Source organism: Pithys albifrons, chromosome 5 (assembly GCF_047495875.1).
Source record: "Pithys albifrons albifrons isolate INPA30051 chromosome 5, PitAlb_v1, whole genome shotgun sequence".
NCBI lineage: Eukaryota > Metazoa > Chordata > Aves > Passeriformes > Thamnophilidae > Pithys > Pithys albifrons.
The window spans coordinates 48,196,435-48,211,711 of NC_092462.1; the positions used below are offsets into that span (position 1 = coordinate 48,196,435).

Consider the following 15,277-nt stretch of genomic DNA (forward strand, 5'->3'; position numbering starts at 1 on the left):
AAATTTGATAATGAAATTTTTTAACATCTTATAAACGGTAATTTGGCCATATAGGACTATGCTCCAGAGTATTTTAACAGTAGAGAAACATTTCTATACCATGAAATACTCCTAGTTTAGATGTAGTAAATAGCAAAGTGTCATCACATAGGCAAGGTCTCCAGTTTTCTTTTGGGGGAAGTTCAATAGTTTGCAGAACTAACAATATAGAAAATTCATTTATGTGTCCCTTTCTGTTGTGGGACTTGATTTATTTTTTGCTCAGTATCTCGAAAAGCACTGAAATATCTTCTGAACGCACTACACTTTAATTGACAGATGAATTTCTCATAGCTTTTTTTATCTATTTTTGTAGTGGTGTTATTTCTTTTAAGTTTCTGTTTGCACTGTGGAAAAATGCAAATCTCAAGACCTTATGCATTGTTGAGACAGAAAAGTTGGTGTTTTAACAGCACTCCCCATGACCTTTAGTGAATCAGTTGTTTTATCAATCAAATTATGCTGGTATGAGTTAATTAATTAGCTTGATCTTGATGTGACACAGTCTTCCTGGAGCATATGCAGAAAGGAGGCAGAGGAAAGAAGGGTCCGTATAAACAGCACATGCAAAGGCTGAAGCTATCAGCCTGCCATTAGCCCTTTATCTAAGAGGCTCTTGGCATATAAATCAAACAATAACCTCTCTGTTTTGACTCTGTGCCAAAGTATACAGCCACAGTTGAGTCTAGGACAGATTACACCCACCAAGTGGCTTGAGGGTTTGGAGTAAAACTGGGAAATAACCAGTAAATTATTCTGGAACATATTTATGTTATTTAACATTGGCTGTTGGACTTTTTTTTTTAAATTACCATTTGCATGTTCTAATAATAAAAACTAATACATGGAGGCATTTTAACACACATCTAAGAGAGAATGGGAGAATAATGTTCTAAGTTGAAGAGCTGCAAAGAGTTTTGTATAAGATTTTGTGTGTTATGCCACATAGCAATATTTTTACTAATCTGTGGCAAAGGTGTTAATATCCATATTCCTGCGGTTTTCTCCAAGGACAATACAAATAATGACATTGGCTTTTTGTTTAGTTCTCTCCCAAGGTTAGGACTGATCAGAAAATAGTTCAAGTTTCTACTGTCTGAGAGCAAATCTACCAACTGTACAAAATGTCCAACAGCAGAATTACAGTCCACTGCTATGGACCACTTTAAAACTTAGTTATTTTACTTTTTTAGAAATAAATAGTGTTAGTTCCTTTTGGGTATGTGCAATTGCCATGTTTTAAAAATAAAAATTTCGAGGATTTTGTGTTTTTCTTTGAGAAAAGTACTTCTGAATCTTCAATTGAACTTATTGGCTAGCCCATTGAGTGCATGTGCTCCAGATGCACACAAATCACAGCCATGCTAGAAACTGGACTCATGGAAATACTGATAGCTGTTTTTGTATGGAAGATTTTAAGTAAATTATATTGGAGCCTTTTGGTCTCTTTCAGAAGGGTGAAATGAAGAGCAGATTAATTCTCTGAGGCCGGTGTGTCCTGGGAGGATGGCAGTGTGGAGTCAGCTCTTCTCATCCATAGGGCATTCCCCGCAGCTTCCCCACACTGTCCTTGTGTCCTGGAGCAGTTGCTGTTCAGAGTAGGCTGTCCCACGTGTTGTTGGATCTTTCTGGTGGGGGCTGTTGTGTGAAGAGTGGGGAGCAGGCTGGGTCTCGGCTGTCCCAACCGCAGTTATTGTGCTGGCGCTTGTCCCCAGGAATCCACAGCATATGTGGTGTAGCCTTGGCCCAGCCTCTGCTGTCTCCCAAACAGCAGGGCAGTTGGAGGAGGGAGGATGTCTCTTGCTACGTGGCCCCTCACTCCAGGCTCATAGCCAAGTCCTTGCATCTTATCACAGGCTTGTGCTTCTCTTTGGTTTATTGGTATTGAAATGACATATTGCCAGTAATGGATTTGTCCTTCATAGCAATGGTCTCCTGACCACCTGATGGTCTTTCTTGAAGAGCTGTGCACTTAGTGTGGATGTTGCATTGCCTTTAAAACAATGTGTGTGTTGTTGCAAAGGCAATACTTGGCAGCACGCTTACTTTGGTTTTTCTTTTTTAGCAGTCACTCAGTTTTGGGTGGTTTTGTGGTATTAATGACACTTTAATTTAATCTTGACTGAATTTTTCCATTTTCTCTTCCTCTTGTGAAAATATACAGGCACAGCTGAGCTATGAAGCTGTACAGATGAAAGGTGAAAGTTTTGCTGATACAATAGCCACAGAATTCGTCACATGTTCAGACTATCACAATTTTCTTTCTGATTTTTTTATCTGTGAAAGTACAAACATGACCACTTTGTTATGTTGAAATTCTGTCATTTCAATTGATTAATATTTGAAGCCCACTCACAGGTCCTTTCTGTCACCTATTCAGAGCTTGTGTCAGCAAATTGCTCTTTGAAATCCTGTGTCCTTTGCCAGATGTAGAAATAACCACATTTGCTTATTCATCCTTCCTTAATATCTTGCTTGTATGATGTACTCTCCCTGGTTATTTGCTGTTTCTGATTAGGCTGTTCTTTCAGCTGACCCCAAGAGGTTTAAAACCAAAGAAAAACTACAAGGTTTTTTTTCCTTCTTTCATTTAAGCTACAAGAGAACTGGGAAGTAAACTGTATGTAGATGCTGATTTTTCAGTTTGGCCTTTGAAAAGGTTATGGAGGAGACTCTTGACCTGTTTTTCAGTAAGCCTGGGGACATGTCAAGAGTTACATGTAACTGAAAGAAATGCCTGTGTTTTATAAGGAGAAAACAGAATGACCTGAATTTGTCCTGCTAGGTAAAGAAGTCCAGACAAAAAGTCCAGTAATCGATAAATGTACATGTCAGTTTTTTGTTCCTCGATTGGAATTAGATCACATCAAAGTAATTCGCAATAGCTTACCAGAGACTACTGATGTGGCTGATAATTTTGGTGATTATGGTAGGCTGCTTGAACAGGAGTATTTGACTTGTTCTTATTGGTTAATTATTCGTGCTGATTGAAGAAATATATTGCCAAACTAATATTATAAATGCTAAAGGGGTTAAGAATGGTCTATTTGTACATCCGAAAACATAATTGTAAATGGGGAATGAGATTCAATGAACATACTTTCTAGTATAGGCTAATTCCTTATTGCCCTTTTGCTCTTTTATTACAGACTTGGAAGACCATATTTTAATAATTTGTAAGTAATAGGCAAGACCTGGAGCAGTAAGGGAAACACCAGTCATTTCAGCCAAGGGTAAAATTGTGGTGTTGTGCATTGGACCCCACTAGAGAAGTGCCCCAGGTTTCTGTCTTTGTCTTTATTTTTGCATTTGCTCTGAGAGTTTGCTGTCCATTGACTAGCACTTGATTTCACCTATTTCCAGACTACTGCTTCCAGCTTGGTGATAGCACATCTTGGGGCCACCAAACTCCCATGTTCCCCCCAAATGTGTTCAAAGTGAGTAGCTTTGAGACTAAGCCTACAGATGATACCCAATACGGCCAGTTTCTGTCTGTCAGATAAACTTGGCAATATTGTCCTTGCAGGACTGGACCAGGCAGATCGAAAGAATAAGTTACAATTATTTTAACAAAAGCAAGATTAGGCATTTGATTATCAATTTGTAAATGTCTAGATCAAGCAGATTAGTGATCTGATCTGTGTTGAAAAATTACCAGCTTCTTCCTGTGTGACTCAATGTATAGTCCCCCATGGAACATGTTGCTGAAAGGTGTTCCATGGGAATGAGAACAAGCTCTCCCACAGTATGTGTTGCTGAAGATAGCACACCATCACCAAAAGAATTGCTTACCAAACTGCACCCTTACTTCTGCTCAAGGCTTTGCCTTTTTCACCCTGGCTTCTTGCTACCAGTGAACATCAGATTTCATTGTGTGGTCTTTCCTTTGGATATTGTAAATTTGGAAATACAGCTAGCTAGCCACTTCATGGCTAAATTGTTCTATTACTGATTTTGATTTTTAATTTTCCATATCTACTATCTTTAATTAAAGAATGTATGCCTCTGGAGGCTGTAAATCAGAGCTGCTTTGAAGCACCTGCAGCTATCTTTAGTCAGAATGGAATGTCCCAGTCTTTCTGACCTGGTTCTCATCAGCACCTCTTTCCTGGCACTATTAACAACTGACATCTCATTTTAGGATTCATGTAGATCTTGGGTTTGATGATTTGGTCCTTGTTGTTTTAAAGTATGAATTATATGCAGTTAATTTTTAATTAGTTTTGAGACAGAGAATGGCACATTAAAAAAATACAACATTTGTGCATGAGGGTAAAGGAAAAATTTGCAATTCTCAGACGTGTGTCAAAGACTGCTTTATGTATATCAAATGGTACAGCTGTGTCTGACAGGGCTTTTCAAAGACTTCAGCTTTATATCTGGACATAATGTGACTTTTTTTAAAATAAATTTCCAATTTTCTACTGGGTAAGTGCTACACTTGTTTTTATTAGATTCAGTTTTCTGAGATGACTGGTTGATAGGTACAATGACCATAATGGTAAAAGGAATGGACTTGGTATCAAACCGTGAGCAAAACTCTAACTTTGTTGGTGAAACTGGCTAATCACACAGGCCCGTGAATTTTAGTGTTCTCTTCTCTTTGTCAGGCATGCAGTACCCCTCAAAACAATTTGTAATAGAAATGGACAGAAGTGTGCACTGTAATACTTACGTAATTTTGTGACATTTATTTTGAAGGGTGATTTTGAGTTCCTGAGCTGTACTGTAGTATAACTCTAAGGAATTTACTTTTCCTCAAGGAAAAACTCATAATTCAGACAATACTTTTAAGAGTTTTGTAATGCATAAAATATTTAAGAAACTCCAAACTGTTCAGTTTCAGAAAACTACTTTCAGACTGCAATGGTTCACTGGATAACCTGTAAAATCAATAAATAACTGTTGTGGAATCAAGGAATGCAAGAGGAAGGAGAAATTTGAATTGGGGATACAGGATCTCATACAAGTGATTAGCAGTGTCACAGGATTAGGGCATTTGGACCAAAGCAGAGGAACTCAGATGAGAAAAAGAGGAGGGGAAGGGCACCACGACAAGGGCTGAAAGGCAGTCACAGACAAATGTCTCACCAAAAGGGGAAGATAAGATAATGTATTTTCCGAGTGTTAGAAATCTCTAAAAGGAAAATGTGGTAACTTCTCAGATCAGGCAAGAGGCAACACCAGAGCCCTGTACTGCATCCCACTGACTCATTCCCAGCAGTCATTCCTGTCTTGTCACTGATGAAGGTTAAGAATGGGCAGTGTTTCAAAGCAAAAGCCCTTCTCAGAAAGGGTAAGAGAGAGGGAACAGGAACAATGTTTGCAGCAGAAAACATACAAGTACTTTTGTGACCCTTTTTCCCTATTATATTTAGAGAAAAAGTCTGGTTTTAGATACTATTGCTTTGTGTGGATTGACCTGGTCAGTTGACTGTGTTGGCTATTGATATATATTGATCTCATCCTGTTTATATATTGTTTTATATATGATACCTAAACCACCAGACATTCTGCAAAGAAAAATGTCTACAGAAACTCAGTGGATTACATAGAAATGCGACCATACAGGAGTGTGGTTGATTCCCATCTGCTTTTAGGCTGTACCACAATTGTTTTGCTTTTTGCTATTTTTGGTGTATTAAAGCAACCCTCAGGGATCCCACAAATTTTATTCCTTGGGATTAAAGAAAACCTTCTGTGGCTAAAGGAAGAAGAAAATTTACAAAGCAACAAGCAAATCAACGCCCCTCTTTTTTTTTCTTTTCCTTCTTAAAGCATTAGTATAACTTATTCTTACTTTTGGGGGTGTTTAGTTTCAAATACTTAGTCTGTTATTTTGAAGGGGTATTATAGTTTAAAATATTAATAAATAGAAGTACCAGCTGAAAGAGAGACTTGTAGTAGTGATTATACAAATGTAGTGCATGTTTTTTTTTCAAAGACTGCTCTCTAAAGTAAGAGGACTAATCAACACGTGGTGTGGAAAGGGAGAGCAGGAAACAAGGATAACAGCTAGAAACATAGTGTAACTTTATCATGTACATTCTGGCTTTTACTGAGGCCTGTAGATGTTTTGGGGTTGAATTCTTCTACACTTTATTGTTTGCTAAATATCTCTATGAAGTATAGGAGTGAGAAAGATGAAACGACAAAAACTGTGCAAAATTTGGGAGGCTTTTGTTTTAGCTTCTATATGTTGCTTGTTTTCCTTTGTTTGAAAGGCTTAGCTCTTGGCATCTGTGTTTATGTGAGACTCTGTGCTTATATTTTTGGTGATGATGAGAACTGTGAAAATCAGAACAGGTTAAAAATCTTAAAAAGAAGCTTGGGTTTTCTCCCAAATAGAGAAAAAAAGTAGGTCCAGTTCCTTGTCTTCCTAGATTTGGTATTGCAACTGCATGTTCAGAGAGGGATTAAACAGGCAAGGCAGTGGCCTTGTACAATCCAAACCTCACACACTGTTTTAAGTGACAGTGAGACACACCCTGTGAATGTGTTGTGAACAGGATCCAGTATGTTGAATTTACAGGTGATGCTGGGTGGGGAGGACTGCATTGTAATTGAGTAGAAAGTGTGTAAAAATTGCATACCTGGGGATCATAGAATCACAGAGTCATTAAGGTTGGAAAAGATCTCCAAGATCATCAAGTCCAACCTTTCACTGAGTACCCCTATGCCCACTAAACCATATCACAAAGTGCCACATTTCTTTGTTTTTTGAACACTTCTGAGTATGGTGACTCCACCATCTCCCTAAGGAGCCTGTTCAGTGCTTGACAGCCTTTTCCATTGAAACATCTAGTTGCTTTGGAAATTTATCTCTTATTTCTTGCACTATTGTATGTTAAATATCAGCCTGCAATTTCTTGTGAGGAATCCCCTTGGAGCCACTGCCCATGAACAGTTGCAGTTCTGTGCTCAGACCACACTTGGTGATCAAGTAGAGGGAGTTGCTGTGGGTGCCTTGGCTGCTTTTGGGAAGTGCTGCCTCCTGCCTCTGTCACTGGAAGAAGGTCGAGTTGCATTGTGTGAAAGACAAATAGAAAACTGTGTTAGGTTATCGAATTTTTTTTCATAAAGCATGGCAGGAGGGTGAAATTTGCTCTTCCTATTCATCTGTGATTTGTTCAGAAGAAGGGTAACTCAACCCTTTTCCCATGGTCCTTCCACCCACTCAGGCTTTGACAGAGGATGTGGGTTTCTGGGATGTCAGGAGTGGGGCTTGGCGATCCTCTTACCTGGTGTGGGAGACAGTTTAGATTTGCTAAATACAGCCCTACTGTGGCAGCAGAGTGTAAGCACAGCTGCTCTGTAGTGGGTATCAAATGAATTATTTGATGCATTTATTTTCCGTGAAACAAAGCTTGTTTTGGCATGTTTATAAACTTGTTGTTAATTACATCAAAACATATTTAGGAGTTAAATGTCTTCTGAAGTGAAAACGGGAAAGCTTCAAAAATAGAAAATAAATTAAAGAAAATTCAACACAACTAATCCCCGTGTGTGGCTTTAGTCCCAAGCAAGGGTTTTTCCTCCCTTCTCATCCCCTGCCACTGGGAAAACACTGAATTCATTCACACCACTGACAAATGCAATGTCCTGGAGGAGAGAGAAAACTAACAGGAAACTGCCTGCAGATGAGCTTCACAAATGCCTAATTTAAGTCTAGCAACACCAACAATAAAAAGGAAATCTGCAAGTGCAGCAGTCAGAAGGACAGTTACATTCTGCTGTGGATTATTCTTTTCATGTATGGAGAATCCATGAATCCAAAGTGTTGGTAGTTCATCAGTTCATAGCAACACCTTCAATATTGGAGGTACCAGCTATGGGATTTAAACTCTCATGGGGAAGCTAGAGCCTATCCTTTCCATAGCTTTTTGGCAGCTGAAGAAGTTTGGACTGTTTCTAATATTCCAATGGTTGAACAGTAGCAGTTGCTTTGAGGATGACATGCTTATTTATTATATGTGAATTATAATACTTTATAATTGGTAGCAAAAAAAATCTAGCTTCTTTTCTCTAAAACTGTAGCAACTGTTCTGCTAAGAATAAGCTTTTATATCACTTTATTTTTGCTTGTATCCTGTCTGCCTCAGAAGTTACTAAGTAGAAGCACTCATCTCAAAATATAAATGTTGTCTTAAGCTTACTCCATTATCCAAACAATGTTTAGTGTAACCCTGTCATTTTCTTATAGTGATCCAGCTGCCAAAGCTCTCTGGGAGTCCTTCATGAACCTCAAACAAAAGGAAGCTGTGATGGAGGCCAGGAGACACCTTGTGGAGGCTGCGAGCAGAGAAAATTTACCTATTAAGATGAGCATGGGTGAGTAATGTGACAGAGTAATGTCACGATTACATAGTGGTAATGGGAAAGATGATGTCAGCTCCTCTTTTTCCACATAACCCTCTGGGAGAAAACTCACCCATCCTTGGTTCAACCCCATCCTTGGCCACAGATTTCAGGTGAGTATTGTGGCTACCATAGTATCTCTGGTACGTAAGTGAGAGACTATTTTATTTTGTTTTAAATACAACAACCTTAAATAGATCGAGAGCTGTGAAGAAGCAATGGAGTTCTAGACAGAGGGTTTTAAAGGCACATGCCAATGGTTAACAGTGCTACTTGTCTTTATTTATCAAAGCATGAGAATTTGGCTTGTCTTAGAAAGTCAGCAGGATTTATGTCCTGAAAGCAGACATTGTAAATAGCAACTGCTCTGATGGAGGTTGTGCAGATCTTGCATATGATTGCTTTATATAGGTAGTAGTTGCATTGCACAGGTAGTGAGTTTTACGTGAAATAAAAGCCTGGCTGACGGGATTTTAAGCTGGAGACCACGTCTGGACACTCTTTAAGCCTGAATTCTTCAAAATGTTACAAGATACAGGTTAAAACATAATGACTTTCAATAGCTCTTTTAGAACCTCTTTATATACCATACTCAGTGAAATGCAGGAATTGATATGTTAGCCTTATAAAAGCTGGTATTGCTCTATACAGCAATATTTTTTCTATTGTATGTACACTTAAGCCTTTTTTATGCTGAACTTTTGTCAAGAGAGGAAGGTCCTCATGGAATTAGATGTACAGCCAACTCATGACTTCTTAACAACTATAACATGCAGTATATTGTGTGATCTTTACAAATACCTAGTAGATTATTCATCAGAAATTCTAAATTTCTGCAACATTAATGCTCTAAGCTCTTGTAAAGAAATGGAAAAGGAGCAGCCATGAGAGGGTAATTACAAATTTGACTGAAAGGCACAAGACAGAGTGAAAAATAAAATCCTGTTTAAGCTTTCAATGTATGTCTTCACCATAATAATGTTAAGAAGCCCCCCACTGTTTTTCTGTGACATATACCATAAAAAAATATCCTTGATGTTATAACTCATGTTTGTTATAAAAGTAATCACTTCTTGTCTTTGAGAGGCAACAATCCATCTACGACCTTTGCTCCTTTGTGTGAATGATTGGATTAGCCACCCTTTCCTCCATGTCTCCTTCCTGTGGTATCCAGGCTGCAATAACCTGGTTCTTAATCACAGTAGCTGACACTAACTAATGGCAATCTAAATGTCTGATGTACATGGACCCAATATAGTGCTGTACAGAAACATTTCGGAGTGGATGGTGAAACAAATTTCTGATTCTCGGTGTATTTTTTTGTATGTGTGTGTGTCTTGTTTTGTTGAAATGTAGCACAAACTAATGTTTATGGAACTTTGTTCTTTTGTGGATTGTATGTTTATCTTGCACTAGTGTCATAATCTGTTGTTAACTTTGAAGTTGAATTTCAAAGGACAAAATAAAATTTGAGGCAGTCTTGTGGATGATAAATGGGAATAAAATGAGAAACGAGGAAAGGAGGACATTACAGCCACCAAAATAAAAAATTCGTATTGAGCCTAAGTGCTGAAAACCTGAAGCTCAGGCCCAGATGTCACATTGTGTGATGACATGTATTTAGTAATGACTTTTTAAAATAGGTCTGCATTTTTATGACATTCATGGCTTGTTCATTGTACTACAACACACCTTAGTTTTCTCTCTGACAGGAAGCTGAAAATTGTGTTTTTTAACAATTGTTGCATTTGCTGAGAAGGAAAAAATTCTAGTGGCCTGTTCTGGTCCTGATTGCTGTGTTTTCTTGAAAGGCTCCTTCCACTGCAGCTGTGATATGAGCCAACACTGTCTGGAGAGAAGGGAAATGCTTTCACTCTGCTCTGTCCTTGAGTTTTTATGATTTTACCTCAGGTCCTGCCTGTATTGGGAGATCTAGGTGGATTGCACATTGCTTTTCCCAACACTTAGGGTATTTTCTGAGTTTTTTATGGCCCTAATATTAAATGTCAGAGAGTTTTTCTAGCACGAAAGTTTCCTCTTACTTTCTTTACCAAGACCAGCTGTGTCACATGTTCAGAGTATTTTCCTTACTACTACTTTTTTGATTTTTTTCCCCCTTGGAAATAAGGAGTGAATTACATTTGAAAGCAAAGCTTTGAATTCCATTTGGTGTAGCTGAGCCCTCCTGCAGTGGCCACCTGCCTGCAAAACTGCATCACGTGTGACACTGGCAGCATGGGAGCCCTGTGAAGCGACGGGAAACTTGATCCCATCCTGTTTCCATACTTTTAGTAAAGAAAATAAATTCAGGTATTTTCTGGGCTTTGTAAGGCTGCTCATTGCTCTGAGGTGTGCATGTGCTTCCCCACATTTCCCTACACTGTTCTTTATTCCCTACACTCTGCTTTCCTCTTTCCCTGCCTGGCTGCGTGTGGCAGGAGCTCTGCCAGCTGTGGGAGGACACACAGCTCAAGCTTTGAATGTGTCCTTCTCCTCCTGAGAGGGAAGGGGAGTAGGAAAACTGGAAGGGGACACGTTTCTGCTCTCCAACACCTCTAAATGTTTGCAGGCCACGAGGAACTCCATCCTCTTCCATCAAAATCAGCAGGAGTGGAGAGAGGAGAGGAGGTCTGAGGAAGGAGAAGAAATCAAGGAAATAACAATTTTGGTCACATTTTTTGAGCTGGGTAGATTGGAGCACTGATTACAGATGTTCTTGATTTGCATATTCATTTTATTATTTGTGTCAAGGAAAGTGGCAGGGACGATGTCTGAAAGTTCTATTGATTGTTTCAGAAGGAGTCTGTGGAGAGAAGGTGGCTGAAGTTGTATGTTTGATGGAGGGTCTCTTGGAGCAACTCCAGTTTCAAATTTAAGACCATCGCCATCACATTTGTAAATACAGCAGGAGTCTCCCCTTTTTCTATAGCTGTCTTATACTCAGGTTTCCATGTGGGCCATGAAGTGGTCTTACACCATCTTCAAGGAAGAGTTGATAGTTCGGTTTTTTTAAATTTTTTTTCTTCCTTGTATGTCTGAGTGCAGAACTATGTTGTTACAAATTTCAGCAACTGATGGAGGGTAGGAAGCTCTTCAGAGCTGTTCATTGCAAACATTTACAAGTCCTCTTTCTTTTTGAAAGGAGAAGTAATTGCAAGTCTTAGGCTATCTTATCGCAGAGGGAGACAAAGTGTCAAGTGTTGATCCATAAAACCAACTAGAACATGTAACTGTGGAGCTGTCTTGCCCTTTATTTGCAGAACAAAACCTGAGCTGTGTAGCTGTGTAGCGTATTTGATTTTCTTAGGTCAGCCCTGGAGAAGGCAGGCATAAGCGTTGTTCAGAATTTCAGCCAGCATAAAAGCTTTGTGAGTGTTACATCCGTTTTACATACTGTTTAATCGTTTGCACCATAAATACATAATGTGAGTATAATGGTTTTTAAGATGTAAGAGTTGAGTAATGCTGCCAGTATTGACTTTCGGGGGGTATTTGTTTGATATTGCTTACTGTGGGCATGCTGACATTGAGCTCCTTCTTGACAGGAGGATATAAATGCCCTGAAACCACGTTACTAGCATAGGAGTTACGTCTAAGTTTTGTGTTAACCCTTGTGCTAGCTACATTTCCTAAAACAATGCATTCAAACAGGTGGGGCTGGCCTTTTCTAATGCAATTTAAATAAAGAGGCGCTAAAATAGCCCATGTCAATCTACATATACACACACACTTTAAAAAAACAAAAGCCAGCAAACAACGCTTTTTAAGAACTACATCAGCTCCATTTGGCCTCTCAGATGTTTGCATTTGTGTTTTATATGCACAGGTTGATACTGATAAATATTTGAGACAATCTGATCACATATCCCATTCTGTAGGTGTAAATATGTACGTGTAAATTATTTCAGCATAGTAAAAATACTGGCATTTTAAAAAATGTATTTTATTTAAAGAATTAAATCTCTTTGAAAAGCTCTTTGGAAGACAGTTTAGAGGATTGTCTTAATAGCTTTTTTGTGAGATTTATAGCATTGTGCTGAATTCAAGTGAGATTGCAGATACTGGAAAATACTGGTGGGCAGATAATGCCCACCTTTTTGTAAGTCACTGTAATGAGCCTGCTCTGAGGCAGTGGAGAGGTTGTTGCTTTTTCCATTCCTCTACTTCCTGTCCCATTTTTCTTAGGTCTGATGCATATCTTAATCATCCTCTGAGCCTGTGAATCTCTCCTTGAAAGCTTTGCTATTAGCATAGTATTTGGCAGTGGTAAAAACTTTGCTATAAGGGTTCTTTTGTGACTTCAGCAACACCCATGCTTTTCTGTTTGAAAAGAGCACAGTAAACCTTGATCAAGTCTGAATTCCTTTATTGTGTCTTTTTACTGACATGGAGACTGACAAAAGTTGAAACACTGGTGTGGTAACAGAAACAAAGTGCAGTGTGCTGTTACACAAACCCTTGTTAGGAGAAGAAAAGCCCTTTGATTTCTTTCCATCTGAACTGTACAAATACAATGTTAAAAACCAAGCTGACTGTAAAATTAGCAATGCCTCAGTCTTTGTGAGGTAAAAAAGAGTACTGTAAATTTTTCAGATGGGCAGGTTTGCATGGATTGAATTGAACTCTAAAACTGGATTGGGTAGAAATAGGAAGATGCTGACATTTTTGCATGGAGATACAAAATAACATTTTGAGTTAGAACAGTGCCTTAAAATGGACAGGAAAATCTAAGTCTATACTCTATCTAAAAACATTAAGAATGTAAAATGTGCATTTTTTAAATGAAAAGTTGCATTGGACTGTAATGATGTTTAGCATGCTATTGGTTCTTTACAAATCCAGTGTAAAAATATTAAAGATTTGATACCATCAATACCTGGAATAAACTTCTGGGATAAAAGCTACTAGCTAAGAAAATGAGCTAATAAAGTAGATAAATACATATATGTCTTTCTAGGTAAAACAATTCTGATCTCAGGTATCTGAAATTCACCTTGGCCAACCACTAGGACAACTCTGTGACAGAGACAAGTAGTAAGACAGTAACAGTCTGAGTTTGTGTTTTTTACCAGGCAGATAATCATTGCAGAGTGCAATGTGGTCTGCAGGTGTTTGAATCCATTCTGCAGCATGTCTCTGGATAAATGATGGATACTTGGATGACAGCTGGGCTTGGGAGACACTATAACCCATTTTGCAGGGAGGACATCATGTTGTAGACTGGTTCTTAGGATGTTTATTACTTTTCTCTGATGCCTGTTTACCTGGTTTCTAAATCCTTTGGGAGACTAAGCTGCAGAATCAGTGAGACAACAGCCAAAGTTTCCCTCCAGGCATCCTCATGAAGCAAATGCCTTCCTGTACGAAGTCAACTGTCCTAGGCCTGGCTGAGGAATCCCAAATTCCTGATGGTGAGTCACAGTGCTGCTCCAAGGGCTCCCTGATCTTCTCAGGGCACTTTTCTAAGCAGCAGGAATGCTGCTTTTCTCAGACCTGAACTCCTTCCATTGTGCAGCCTGGATCCTGAGCAGGTGGTTCCTGAGTTAAGTTAGTCTGCTCTTTGTCTCATCAAAACTAACAGAAGTCCTGCAGTGTAGAACTTTCTAGCCAAGTGCATTTATTTTCTCCTGCCTATTGCAATACTAAGTTCCTGATTTCTCCCTGTAGTGCAACTAAAAATATAGTCTTGACCTGAAGCAAATGTTTCCAACCTCAGTGGTGGTCAATGCAAAGATGTTTTGTTGCATCACTCACCCCCAGAGGCAGGAAGGCATTTTACTTCTTAGTGTGCAAAATGTTTTTGAAGACTTTAAAGTGTTCTATAAGGTTTGGATATGTTCCTATTTAGGGAGCTTCTGTGTAGGCCTTTGCATTCCCAGGGGGAATGGCCTTAGAGTGTAATGGGGTTAAGGTTTCCCTGATAACTGTCGATGAAGATGGACTCTCTGAATAGTAATTACCACTTTGAGAACTGTAGAAAGAACTTGATATGTCTGTTTCACCTTGCAGTGTTACATCAGACTGAAGTTCAGAGCTTCGACTTTGTTGAGAGTTCACCTAACTAAATAGATCTCATCTTCTGATAGTCATCTGGGTTTGCCATTCTAGGCCAGAAATGTTGCTCCAAGCTCCAGATGTGCAAAGAGTATGAAGCCTTCTGCTGTTTTTGTTAAGCGACTAAATTTATCAGATAATTGCTGTAACTCATTAGATGTAACAGAAAAGATGAAGGATACTGGTATTTCCACCAACCAAGTTATCTGTTTTTCAGGAGATGCAGCAAAATAGCTGAGATAAAGAGATTCAGGAGCAGAAGCTTGGTTTTCATCAGTAAGTGACACTGCATGTGTATGTCATGTTGTTTAGAAGCATCACCAGCTGAGGAGCCATCTTTGCACTAGTCATTATACTTCTTTCAAGTTGGGATGGTGTTCCAGTTCATCTTTTTTCACTCTCACCTGCTGATACTCAGAGTATTCTTGAGAGCACAAAACAATTACCCAAAAGGAAAAACAAACATTCCTTAGAATAGCTGAAACTATGTGAGCTGTAATGCCTACATGTATATTTTGCAATTTAACCATCCCTTCTTTTTTCATCTAGCACATGTAGGTTACCATAGTTGAAAGAAATGTGATTTATGAGGAGCAAGTACTTGTGCTCTTGGTGTGAATCCTGTGCAGGTTGAAGAGTAAATGGAGTGATTACGAGGCTTGGAAACAGCTGCTGATGTGGAGGCAACAGTGTGGCAGAAGCTTGGTGGTAAAGAGAAGATAAGGCAGTGGCAGAAGTCTCATTCTGAGAGCACAGACATGCATCCTTTCTTACCAATGATCCCAGAGAAAGAATTACGTAATATGAAGTTGATTGAAAAGGCTTG

The 15,277-nt window shown here is 38.9% G+C and overlaps 1 protein-coding gene across 3 annotated transcripts in view; it reads left to right on the forward strand.

Annotated features, from left to right (window-relative positions):
• Nucleotides 1-15,277, forward strand: part of SCFD2 (sec1 family domain containing 2) — a 197,349-nt gene that overhangs the window by 24,912 nt on the left and 157,160 nt on the right. For all 3 annotated transcript variants that reach the window (XM_071556491.1, XM_071556490.1, XM_071556492.1), the window contains exon 3: nucleotides 8,243-8,370. In XM_071556491.1, coding sequence (XP_071412592.1) covers nucleotides 8,243-8,370 — 128 coding nt within the window. The remainder of the gene's footprint in view (nucleotides 1-8,242; nucleotides 8,371-15,277) is intronic.